Source organism: Notolepis coatsorum, assembly GCF_963971535.1.
Source record: "Notolepis coatsorum genome assembly, chromosome: 14".
NCBI lineage: Eukaryota > Metazoa > Chordata > Actinopteri > Aulopiformes > Paralepididae > Notolepis > Notolepis coatsorum.
Genome location: NC_140178.1, coordinates 61,704,066 through 61,718,107, shown reverse-complemented (window position 1 = coordinate 61,718,107; position 14,042 = coordinate 61,704,066). Strand labels below are relative to the sequence as shown.

The window sequence follows — 14,042 nt, the reverse complement described above, 5'->3', positions numbered from 1 at the left end:
TATTTTGTCCATTATCTGCCTCTGCCACAAATGTATGTCTTAGTTATAAGGTGGTTTGTCACAGAGTTAAAATGTTTTCACTATCAACATATAAAATTAGCCATTGGTTTTGTTACCGGCCCCCACATACAATGGCTTGGAAGAAATTTGGCCCTCGGCCAAACTTAATTGCCTACCGCTGGTCTAGAGGATAAATATGTTTTTTATTGTTTTCTGCAGTATTTCATAGAACGTGAGATATAGGCATAAATGCATATATAGATGATCAAATGCAGTTTGATACCGATCAACGTTATATTAAAATGTCAACTGTACATGGTCCTAAACGTCATGACTGGTCATCTGCGGGTGAACGGAGGGGGGGGGGGGGGGGGGGGGGGGGGGGGGGGTCGTTATAATTCAAGACCGACGTTAAATGATTTATGTAGTATGGGTGATATATTGATCAGAGCAGTTTGTATCTAAAATGATAAAGAAAAACGCTGAAACTCACCCCCCAGTCTCCTCGTAGCGTTGAGCGATGAGAGTTGAGCAAACGGATCCCAATTATGGGATGTTGATCGATGTGATCCATTTCCGGTTTGTATATTACTAATACACGTCCAAATCATGTTGATTATTGAGTTATGGCAAAGAATCCATATCGACGGTGTCTGTATTGAGCCCCGGGACGATAAGCGAGGTGGTCCGGACGAAAATAGGGGACGGACCGAGCTACAATGGGCACTTCCGGTTTGGCCGATTGGCCACCCGGTGGCGGGTATTGAAGCGTTGCAGAGTTATGATGGCTCAGACAGCATCACCCAAGACTCCGTGGGTGAAATATGAATACCATGACGAAAATATGAAATATTGATCTCAAAAACCCCTTACAGAGTTATTGGCAGACACGCATGGCGGAGAAACCCGCCTTAACACGTGATTGGCGGAGAATGGGTTAACTAACATCACAGAAGACCTGTGGGAGGATATTCTACACCGGGTCCACTCCTCTTCAATTTGTGCCAGGCACGGATTGATCCAATGTAAAATGTTCACCGTTCACACTTTACTAAAGTCAGGCTAGCCAAGATCACTGGAAACATTGATCCCACCTGTGACAGATGCCACCGTGTCCTGCCCTTCCCTGCATAACTTTTGGTCTGAAATATTTGAAACTATCTCAAATAGTATTGAGATCCCAATCAACCCGACTGCCATAACTGCTTGCTTTGGTGTCTCTATCTCCCCTACTACTATGTCTCTGCCACGATATAAAGCTGACCTGGTGGGCATTTGTTACTCTCCTGGCTAGACGTCTCATTTTACTGCATTGGAAGTCACCACTCCTCCTTCTCACTCTATGTGGCTCAGGGATATTTTGCACTTCCTTAAGATGGAGAAAATAACGTGTGTCATAAGGGGTTCTACAGCTAGATTTTATAAAACATGGGGTTGTTTCTTTACCTATGTTGGGGAACAAGGCTCAATCGACCCCCCATAAATAATTGCTCACTCCTAATCTAGCACAGTCCAGTCGAGTGACCTACCTACTTGTGCAAATGTAACCGATGTCTACCTTCTCAAAAAACTACCTTCTCAAAAAAAAAAAAAAAAAAAAAAAAGTGATCCATTCCTCTATTCCTGCTGTACAGTGCCTGTCCTGAGTGTACATATCTGTTTAATTGACTGTATGTCCGAAACAATATCTATTTATTTTGTGGTGTACTCTTTTTAGTCTATATATTCAACAGACCTATACTTTGACTACTTATACGTAGCCATGTGCAACATGTATATTATTTACATTCAACAGACCTATATTTTGTTTATTTATACATAGCTTTGTGCAATAGGTATATTGTTTATCCAACAGACCTATATTTTGACTAACTATATGTACCTTTGTGCAATATGTATATTGTCTACATTCAACAGACCTATATTTTGACTACTCATATGTAGATATGTGCAATACGTCTGGCATATATGTGTACAATTTGACCTTGTGCTGATCTCATATTGCAACGAAAAAACTTCAATAAACAAAGTTTTGAAAAAAAAAAAGAATGGGTTAACTATGGACAATCATGCAATTAACAAATCTAGACATTCCCCCCATTTTACACCTATCTCTCCCCCCCCCTCCCCCCCTCTCACTCTGTGTCTCTCTCAGGTCTGGAGGACTTGCACCTGGACGAGCGCATCATGCAGTTCCTGTCCATCGTCAACACCATGTTCACCAAGGTCAACCAGCAGGAGCAGCCTCGCTTCCATGCCCGCCACTACTCTGTGACGCCGCTAGGAACGCGCTCTGGCCTCATCCAGTGGGTGGACGGCGCCACTCCACTCTTCGGTCTCTACAAGCGCTGGCAACAGAGAGAAGCCGTGCTGCAGGCACAGAAGGTACAGGTTATACTTAAGCATTACATCACTCGACGGAGTGTGTTATACTCATTAGATCACGCCTAGGGTGGTTGTTAGGCCCGACGCGCAGCGGAGGGTCGTTAAACCCCCCTAGGCGTGATCTAATGAGTATAACACACGACTTCAAGTGATTTAATGCTTTTATACAATGGCCGAATTCACCCAACCTTATTGCTATACAATAAACACCGTAATTGAAGCATAATGGAGATTTATTCACAAAACCATCCACAGAGAAAGTAGATCCAATAGTAGATCCAAGTCTGACAAAAAAAAAATTTATCAACAGCTTTTTTTTTTTTTTTTTTTTTTTTTTTAGTCTGCGATTTTTCTTTTGTTTCACAATGGGTCATTTAGATTTCGGACTGCATCACACACACAGCAGTCTGCTACGCTGATATCTGAAAGCCATTGAGTTGTTTAGGGACCATCGTTTGGGGTCACTGGACAAGGTTATTGAGATGTCTATTTTTCTCCCATTAGAGACATCTGACATCTTTAGTAAAAACGTAGGAAATGCCATGTGGGTCTTGGTACCATATTTGAGCATTGTGCTCTTCATTGGTAAGTAGGGCTAGGGTCTCAGAAATCAATCACAACTATCTCTTAAATGACAGGACAGTATTTATTTGATTTATTTTACCAGGAAGATCAATTGAGAACAGCTTCTCATTTACAATGATGACCTGGCAAGAGGCCCCAGCAGAATTTTTTAAAACAAAGAACGGAGAAAAAAAGAAAACGTATACATGAATCCAAGACAAGCATCCAATGAGGTAGAGACAATGAAGTTAAAAACAGCCTAAATAACTACTAGCCATATAAACATAAAACATAACGTTTGGACATTTGTGTTTGGTAGATTATTTCTCTGTTGTAACAATGCTTCTTGGCAATACATTTTATACCGTTGGAAAACCTGTTTATTTACCTTTTTTAAATGGTGCCCTATTTGTAAGGAACATGCATTTGTGGGATGAGCAGCACAGCCGAGTATGTGGGTTGCGCCCATGAAAAATGTTACAAATCTTATTCAATCATCTTATTCTGCTGTTGCTATTGACTCTTATTCTGCTGTTGCTATTGACTCTTGTTTGGTGGATTGGATGATTGAAGTCGTATCAGTAACAAGGAAGAAACAAGACATATTGGCAATTTTACAATTTATTAATTTAATAAACAGTCAGAAGCCTCAGTAGTGTGTGGAAGAACCATACACAGCCACAACAGCCTGGCACCATTTACCATTTAAAAGGTAAATAAACAGGCTTTCCAACGGTATAAAATGTATTGCCAAGAAGCATTGTCACAACAGAGAAATAATCTACCAAACACAAATTTCTTAACTTTATGTTTGAGAGAGAGAGAGAGAGAGAGATCTGTAAAGCATTCCCGGTAACTGGAGAAAGGTATTCCCGTAACCTATGGGTAACCAAGAATACCTTGAGGTACCAGGAATACCATGCCTAGGTATTCTTGGTTACCTAAATAGGTATTCCCGTAACCTGATAGGTATTCACGGTAACTTTAGATATTGATATGTATTCCGGTGACTTGTGAAAAGGAGAGGTTACCAGGAATACCATTACCATATAGGTATTCACGGTAACTTATATGTATTCCGGTAATTAATTAATTGAAGCTAACACATCATGGAGGCCCAGGCCGTTAGCTACAAGCTACAAGCTAACAACACATCATGGAGGCCCAGGCCGTTAGCTACAAGCTACACACACACACACCCCTACATGTGACCCCCCCCTACATGTGACCCCCCCCTACATGTGCCCCCCCCCCCCCCCTACATGCGACCCCCCCCCCCCCTCCCAGCTCCTGTATCTTGTCTCATCAGGGCAGAGAAAGTGCTGATGAGACAAAACAGAGCAGAGCTGATTGAGATCAATGAAGATACACTGTTATCTCACACACACACATTCTGTACACATACTGTACACACACATACTGTACACACATACTGTACACACATACTATACACACACATACTGTACACATACTGTACACACATACTATACACACACATACTATACTGTACACACACATACTGTACACACATACTGTACACACACACATACTGTACACACACACATACTGTACACACACATACTGTACACACACACACGCATACTGTACACACAAATATTGTACAAACGCATACAGTGTACACCCACCCACCCACACACGCATACAGTACACACACACACTAGGGGCATGGTGACCAGGAATACCTGTTTTTTCCAAAATTCAGTTCAAATGCCATCTTGGAATAACAAAACAACGATTGTGTGCAGACAATTGAAAATGTTGGGTTCCTTTCCACTTTCTTGAATATAGAAAAAATTTAAATACTTGTTCTAGAACTGTATTTTTTGGACTTGTTTGTGAAGTTACTGGGAATACCCTTTCCTTGTTTTTGCTCATTTTAACAGACAAAACACAACACATTCTAGTAATTCTGGTTTACACCTAACCCTTATTATTGCTTAAAATAAAATCTCACCAATCTTTAGTAAAATAAGAGATAAGTGTTTATCTGGAATTGTGAGGATAGGTATTCGCGGTAACCTGGGATCAATATGTGAAACGTAATTATCTCCTAAAATAATTGGCCACAAAAGACGAAACTCATTTTGGTTGTTCATTGGGGTGCCAAGATCATGCCCAAAACATATCATGCATCTGCCATGAAAATTAAGCCTTTTTTGTTTGTTATCAATTGAAGGCCATGAACTATGTTGACTCATATCCCATACCCGGATTTTTCCTTCAGATTCAGCTAAATTTGAATTCTCTTGAGATAACTCGGGGAGAACTATGGTATTATGTTACATGATGATGATATCCCTAGAAAACAACCAAAACATTTTAATTCTCTCTTAAATTGGAGGAGATGGTGAATTGGTATTCCCTGTAACTTAGGTCAACTTTAGAGGTCCGCCATCCCTCATTGCATGATGTTTTTTTTTTTAAAGGTGAATTATTTGGCATCTATAACAATCATTCTTGACATGAGAAAAGATTTTAATGTTGTTCGTATAACGTCCTGGGTTATATGGCTTAGAAATGGGGGCAGGTTACAGAGAGAGAGAGAGAGAGGGAGAGAGAGGGAGAGAGAGAGAGAGAGATTAAATGGACTGCATTTATATAGCGTTTTTATCCAAAGCGCTTTACAATTGAATTTACCCATTCACTCACACACCATGCAAGGTGCCAACTTGCTCATCGGAAGCAGTTAGGGGTTAAGTGACGAGTGGGAATCCAACCTCTGGATTACCAGACAACTGCTCTACCTCCTTAAGAAGTTTGAGAGCGTTCCAGTCATTTGCTGCAGCAAAACGAAAGGAATTCTGACCAAAGACTATGGTGCGCACCTTGGGAATAGAGAGTAATAAGATCACTGGACCTCAGGTGGTAGTTGTTATGGGAAAGGTACAAGAGGCTGGAGAGGTATTGAGTTGTCTTCCCCAGTAGATGAGTAGCCAATGATGAAGTCGCCTGGTGGGAGGCCCAGCCTATTAGTTTATACATTTCAGAATGGTGGGTGGAAAAAGGTGCACCAGTGCCAAACGGATGGCTGAGTGATGGAGAACATCAAGCCTGTTAACCACTTTCTATGCCACTCACGAGTTTTCTCTGAATTATTAATATCTCGTTGAAAGCCACTCATGAGATTTCTCGGATTTTTTTTTTTTTCTTTTTTTTTTATCTGAAATCATATTGCATCACGCAAGCCTACCCTAGTCTACCCGAGCGTCGCCGGCGATCAGATGTGGAAAAAAGCGCCCCCTATCGTCTCCCAGATGACTTTTTGGAATGGACTCAATGAAAATGGATGGGGGAAAAAATCCTGTACTCCACATTTTCCAGTCCACTGATGCAGCCGGGGTTATTAGAGTTCATTCTGGAGCCTCTGAACCCCGCAGAATCATATGTTCTACTGTATCACATTGGATCTATACACTTATCGATTTTTTCTAATGGTGATCAGGAATTGGAATATACCAGTTGGATACCATCTGATGTCAGGTAAGGAATCTATGTTATCAGTGTTAGGATAATCAGACTCATTTTGATGAAGATATAAGCTGTTTTGTGAAATGGGCTCTTACGGTTTCACTGTAAAAATCCAAGAGGAAATGAACACAGCGATTATCCGTGCGCGGCTCGAATGGGCGTGCGTGTATGTATAATATTGATCATCTAGCGTTTATTTGAAAACGATTCATAAATAGGCTGACAAATATCAACGTTCTGGAATATTCCAGTAAAAGACAATTATCATAGAATGCCCCAGAATGGACTGTTTTTTACCTCAAAACGGGTGCTTTTCAAAATGCTCTCAAACGGAAATGAAGCGATAAAAAACCAATCTGCCTTGACAGCACTGACTGGAAAAGGATTCTTTGATAAGCGACGGGCAGATTAGACACATAGCCATAATTTAAAACATAGATTAGGCGATATTAACGATAACATTGGCGCCGATGGTGGCATTGAAGCGCTAACTCTGGCGCCACCTCGTGACACTGAAAGTGTTAACGGTACCGGGCCAAGATTTATTTAACGTTGCACAAATAGATGAATACAGTCCGTATTAAGTGATGTTGTGTTTCTTTTTCAAATGTAGCCAAGATTAAAGACCCTAACCCTATCAAAACAGCAGTCTAAGTGTATATTTTCAGTGCTATGGTTGTTTAACAATGATTTTAAGTGTTATTAGCTAAATATAAGCTTATAAAAAATCTCAGCGAATTGCATCGGAAATCTGAGGATTTATACGGGAGAACAGGAAGCATTCATGAAATCATTGTAGTCAAAATAAAGAGGAGACCCAGGGCTTTCGATGGATGTCATTTACATTTCATAAAACTACACTACCCAGCTCACACCAGCCGCTGACGAAGGAAGTAAAACAAATGTTTTCTTACAAGCATTGACTGGAATGTCGTGTTTATATCTCACGGGTCGAACAAACCTCAACGTTATTGCCATAAAATACAACGTATATTGTTTCTTTACCTTCTGAGAAAAAAACGCGACTCAATCCGGTAACATTTGACGCAACTGTCGCCATTATCCAAAAGTAACTGTACTTACAGTAGATTTCATTCACAGTCTTTGCTGCCTTCTACTGGGAGCCTGGTGGTACTACATCCAGTTTTAACACGAAAGAACGAGAGAGGTCTGTGGCTTTTAACCTCTTAACACTTTCAGTGCCAGCAGGGGGCGCACGATTTAGTGCTTGAGTGCCACCACCTACTTCAATGATGGCGTTAAAACGCCTAATCTATGTTTTAAATTATGGCTATGTGTCTAATCTGCCCGTCGCTTATCAATGACTTGTTTGCAGTCAACATTGTCGAAACGGATAGTGTTTTTATCGGTTCATTTTCGTTTTATAGCATTTTGAAAAGCCCTCGTTTTCAAGGAAAATATAAAGATTCTGTGATAATCGCCCTTTACTGGAATATTCTAGAATACACAAACGTTGTCATTTTTCGGCCTATTTATGAATCGTTTTCAAATAAACGCTAGATTATCGATAGTATATGTGTACGTATGCACGCTATATAGGCGATCTGAAAAATCGATTCTCTTATTTCCTGATCGCTCGCACGGCCACACACACACATAGGGGAAAAGCTTATATCTCTGTGAAAACAGGTCTGATTATCCTAAGACTGGTCAAATAGATTCCTTACCTGAGATCAGATGTTATCCAAAAAGATTATTCCAATTCCTGATCGCCATTCCAAATATCGATCGATTTTATTGATCCAACGCTACATACTGGACATATGTATTCCACGCTGTTCTGAGGGTCCACAATGAATCCGAATTTTCTTTTCTCATCCATTTTCATTGAGTCCATTCCAAAAGGGTGCATTACCATCTGGGAGACGATAGGGGGCGTTTTTTTCACATCTGAGCTCCTACAGGGGCTGCTGTACCAACGGGAGACTCGGTTGATGAAATATGAATTCAGATCGCTAATAAAAAAAATAAAGCGCTAATACACGTCATCGGCACTCAGGCATTGGGCTGATAAAACAAGATATGACGTCCCTGGCACTGAAAGTGTTAAGTCCTAGCCATATTTTCTGAAATTCTGCCTAAAAGTACATACCCAAGTAAATCTATGGACCTCGGGGAATGTATTCCCAGTGTCTGAAATATTGTGTCTGTTACTATGCTTGAGTAAATTGTAATGAACCAAAGGAGAATATAAATTATTATTATAACCGTGAATAACACCATGCTAACGTTGACCAGACGGGGAAAATTTGCTCATTCACCACCTTAAGATCAAGTGTATTCACAAATGTATCTATTTGTGACGTGAAATAAATCGTGTACTGCGCTGATCGGGCTTAACACATCCTGCGCCAAGAACGAGTTACGCCGTTTTTGCCCGCCATGCGTTGAACGCCAAGAACGACTTACGCCGTTTTTGGGATCAATATTTCATTTTTTCGCCATGGCATTCATAATTCATCCAGCCAACCTCCGGACTCCAGCGGGTCCCTGTATAAGATTGCAACGCCTCAATACCACCGCCTGGTGGATGGTCGGGCGAGTTACACTCGCCAAAACCGGAAGTGCCGATCGGTGCGTCGAGGAAATCCCTTCGGCAGTCACATCTTGTTACGGGACTCTAGGGCTGACTCCTATTAGTCGATTAGTCGACTAATCGGTCGAAAGGAGCCGTCGTTGACTGGCCAACCTCTTAGTAGAATATAAAATTATAATTTCTTTCCAAAAGAAAAGAGGCCTAGAAGCGTGGCTAACGCTAATGGCACGCATACCAGAGGCTAACTGCCTTCGAAAACAGGCACAGAGGCACTTAAAGAGGATTTCACCCATCTAATGAACACACTAGATTAGACAAATATCAAGATGTATCCATCAGTGGACCAATTGCATGCTTTTGCAGAGGACAAGAAGCCTTCAGTCGACTCCTTCAGACATTAACACTTTCTTCGCCAGGCTTATGTACATCATTATACCCCTCTCTGCCAGCTCTATTTGTCTATGGAGAAGTTCCTCTTCTTTGCAGGGCTATAACTTTTTAAATTGTATTGCTAAATTGACATTACTATGGCCCATTCAACGTCAATTATCTATCGTTCAGGACGTAGGAACGTTATACTTTTTCATTCACATATTCATACTAAAATACGGTCTAAAGTATAAATATGTTTTTATCGTTTTCTGCAGCTTTCTCCAGAACGTTATTTATAGCCCTAAATGCATTATATTGATGATCAAATACAGTTTGATAGCGATCTGCGCGAGATAAAAAAATTCAAATGGATGTGCTTCTAGAAGTTACTACATCTGATGTTGACCGGATGGGGGGGGGGGGGGGGTCGTTTATAATTCCGTGGCCAACGTTAGATGATTCATCTAGTGTGGGTGATATGATCATTAGAGCAGTTTATATCGAACACGGTAAAAAAAAACGCTGAAACTCACCGTAGCTTCCTCGTAGTGTTGGGCGATGAGCGTGGAGCAAAAATATTCCTATTATGGGATGTTGAAATATGCGATCCATCTCCAGGTTGTATATACGTCCAAATCATGTTGTTTATCGAGTTATTGGTAACGGATTGCTATCCATTGTGTCTAGCTCGAGTCCCGGGACTATTAGCGAGTGATCGGACCGAATTGGAATGAGCACCAGCTTCCGTTTCCGGTTTCCGGTTTGGCCGATCGGCCACCAGATGGCGCTCTTGAACCGTTGGAGAGTTGAGAGGGGATCAACAGTAGATCTCAAGTCTCCAGGGGAGAAATATGATTGCGATCACAGATTTTAGAAATATTGATCTCAATGACGTGTTACGGCGTCATTGGCAGAATTAGCATGGCGGGGAATGACAAGTTTAGGTGTCTCTGGCAGAGAAAGTGTTAAGCACCCCCTACAGCCCAAATGGAATTATACAAAATGAATTTATTTTTAATTTTTTTATATATATTAAAAATATAATTTTTTTTTTTTTTTTTTTTGACCAATAGTCGACTAACGGCAAATTTTGGCCAATCATAGTCGACCATCCAAATCCTTAGTCGGGGACAGCCCTACGGGACTCCAGACAAACACTATAGTGCATTTGGATCGCTTTTAAAACTTAATAATCTATATGATTTCGGCGTTTATTGCGCCGTACAAACCGGAAATGGATGTAGGAGATCGGCGTCAAATAATTGGGATCTTTCTCCTCCAGTCTCATCGGCGAACGGTAAGAGGACACTAACGTTATTTCCAGCCCGATTGTTTATTAATTTCACTGCAAACCATCTGATCAATATATCAACCCATACTAAATAAAGCCGTTACTGACGATCAATGAATTATAAACGACCCCCCCCCCCCCCTTTCCTTCACGCATGATGAAGCATAATGTATTGTATACCGATCATATGCATTTGAATTTTTTAATATTGCGTGTATAGGAAAGGAACGCCAATCGATAATCTATCATATGCGTCAGGGCCTATAACTCTCGTTTTTGGAATTACTGCTATACTGTCTAAAACATACTTATATTCTAGACGGTATTAACACAACAATGTATGAATGAAAAAATATAATGTTCCCACATCCTGAACGATGGATAATCGATGTTGAATGGGCCATAGTAATGTCAATATAGCAATACAATTTAAAAAGTTATAGCCCTGCAAAGAAGGTAAACATCTCCATAGGCTTTCAAAGGCGGCAGACTGGGTATATTGATGGATATAACCCATGGCGCCCAATGTGTTAAGAGGTTAAAAAGGTCTTAAGTCTTACATTTAACTTGCTGAAACCTACAGGGACGATGGTTCTTATCTCTCTCCCCCCACACTCCTCCTCCCTCAGGCCCAGGACTCATTCCAGCAGCAGGCTCAGCCCGTGCCCCTGGTGCCACGTCCCAGCGAGCTCTATTACAGCAAGATCGGGCCAGCCCTGAAGGCAATGGGCCTCAGCCTGGACGTGTCGCGACGTGACTGGCCTCTCTGCGTCATGAAGGAGGTTCTGAAGGACCTGATGGAGGCCACGCCCCCCAACCTGCTGGCCAAGGAGCTGTGGTGCTCCTGCACCACACCCAGCGAGTGGTGGAGGGTCACTCAGGTCAGCGGCCGCGGGGGGGTGTTCTCCTTTTTGACAAACTTGTTACAAACGGGGAAAGTGTTTTTGTTTATAGTTTTGTTGGCCAAGTCCTTGGCCTTGGGTTCTATGAAAGGCGCTATATAAATTTGATTTATTATTATTATTATTATTATTAAGTCTAGGGCTGCACTGATTTTCCCGCTACCTAGTCCTAAACTTTCAGTATCTGGTTGATACAGAGTTTCGATCCGTCACTTTTACTGAACAGTATAGACTTAGTTTAATCAGTTTGGGGTCATTAGACTGAAATTATGAATATATAATACATTTTTCTCGATTAGGGAGATATAACATGCTTTTATGTGTTGGAAATGCAGAAACCTGAAGTCACTTTGATTTATAGCATGTTACAAGTTTCTTGGTATCTGATTTATAGCATGTTACATGTTTCTTGGTATCAGATTTATAGCATGTTACATGTTTCTTGGTATCTGATTTATAGCATGTTACACGTTTCTTGGTATCAGATTTATAGCATGTTACACGTTTCTTGGTATCTGATTTATAGCATGTTACACGTTTCTTGGTATCAGATTTTAGTGTTGGGGAAATGACCTGATATCCAATCTTAGCCTGGTATCAGACCTGTTTAGCCTGGTATCAGATCGATATCCATATCTCTCCATCTACCACTGGTCTCCTTGACTGCCATCACAGGAAATGGGAAACTCTATTATAAGCACAGGTTTCAGACGTATGCTTGTGATCTTGTGTTTTTCAGTCCTATGCCAGATCCACGGCGGTCATGTCCATGGTGGGCTACATCATCGGCCTCGGAGACCGTCACCTGGATAACGTGCTGATTGACATGACCACCGGAGAGGTGGTGCACATCGACTACAACGTCTGCTTTGAGAAAGGTCAGTACTGCTGTAGTGTAATGTCTTCAAGAGGCGTAACTACAGAGCTGCTCCTGAATGAAGGAACTTTTTCCAAGTCAGATCTGTGCTGTTCCACTATGTGTTACAATATAAAAACCACCTGGAGTGCTGCTGAATGGAGGTACTTGTGTGTGTGTGTGTGTGTATAAGGCTGTCAAAGTTAACTTATTTTTTTTACTAGACTTCACTTGGGTGTATTATTGATGCTCTCATTGATACTAGGGCTGACCTTCGAATTTTTTTTGGCAATCGAAGCTTCGGGGCCGAGCTTCGATTTTAACTAACCATTTTAACTAACCATTGGATTAATGAATTAAGTAGCCCCTTTCGTGACTGACGCAGCCAACACGGCTGTGTGATTTAATTCAAGGTGGATCGCTGTTGTCGTTTGAACAACTTCAGATTTCATGGGAACTACCAATCCCCCAAATCAAGAATGTTTAAGATGAATGAAGTAAGATTTTGATTATTTGAAATATGGCCTGTGTAGACTAAACTATGCACAGAATTATGTCAGTCTACAAGGTCCGGATTCTACATGGTCCGGCAATGTAGACCTTGTAGACTCCACTACAGACCAATTATCAGTGAATGTTCATGCATTTTTAAGAAGGGCTACTTCCACAAAAAAACAAAGAACTCACCAAAACATCTCAGTAGCACCTTATATAAATGTTCTATTTCATATATGGAGATTCATATTTATTTATGTATTGCATGCATTTCTACATTTTATTTCCTATTTTGTTTATTCATCCCAGTATCTTTCTTTCTTATGTGTGGAATTCTACAAGGCATTTACATTCACATTTACATTTAGTCATTTAGCTGACGCTTTTATCCAAAGCGACTTACAAGTTCTGTACGACAGGTCATCAGGAAGGATACTCATCAAAGTGTTGCGTGTTACAATGTAGGTTAGTTTATTAGGACAAGTGCATGACAGTAAGGTTAGTTAGGGTTAGATTTTTTTTATTTTATTTTTTAAATTTTATTTCAGATAATGGTTGAAGAAGTGCGTCTTTAGTCGACGGCGAAAGATTGGATGGGATTCGGCTGTCCTAACTGGGGTGGGTAGTTCATTCCACCATTGTGGGGCAAGGACTGAGAATAGGCGTGTAGGTGGTGTATATGTGTTTGAGGATGATATCCTTCAAACAGGCAATAGTGATGATATAATTTGGGCAGTGCTGAGCTGGGTTACTTTCTGTTTTGTTCAGTGGTTCAATTATGAGTTGAGTCCTTGCTCATGAACACCAGTACTTTATTTTACTACCACAGCACAAGTTACATGTTATCTCCAGATGGTCGTTATTACTTCCTGGATGTTCTACTTATCAGAGCCTATCATACTGACACCTAGTGGTGCAAAGTAATCATAACATCCTTAATCATCACATCCCCCTTTCTCTGTAAACGGTAGAAAAACTAAATTACAGGTGTCAGGTATCTTAACCATTTTTTCTTTAACACATCATTTTAACCAATTACCATATTAACATAATTAATACATACTACACTATATATATAAAATCTTTCTATCACACTTTTCCTATTTTTTTTCTTTTTTTTCTTTTGCTTTC

At 40.7% G+C, this 14,042-nt stretch overlaps 1 protein-coding gene across 2 annotated transcripts in view; it reads left to right on the top strand.

Annotated features, from left to right (window-relative positions):
• The window catches only part of smg1 (SMG1 nonsense mediated mRNA decay associated PI3K related kinase), a 474,356-nt gene that overhangs the window by 318,577 nt on the left and 141,737 nt on the right, over positions 1-14,042 (top strand). For both annotated transcript variants that reach the window (XM_084329910.1, XM_084329909.1), the window contains exons 41-43: positions 2,156-2,385; positions 11,288-11,539; positions 12,300-12,438. In XM_084329910.1, the coding sequence (XP_084186036.1) occupies positions 2,156-2,385; positions 11,288-11,539; positions 12,300-12,438 (621 nt within the window). The remainder of the gene's footprint in view (positions 1-2,155; positions 2,386-11,287; positions 11,540-12,299; positions 12,439-14,042) is intronic.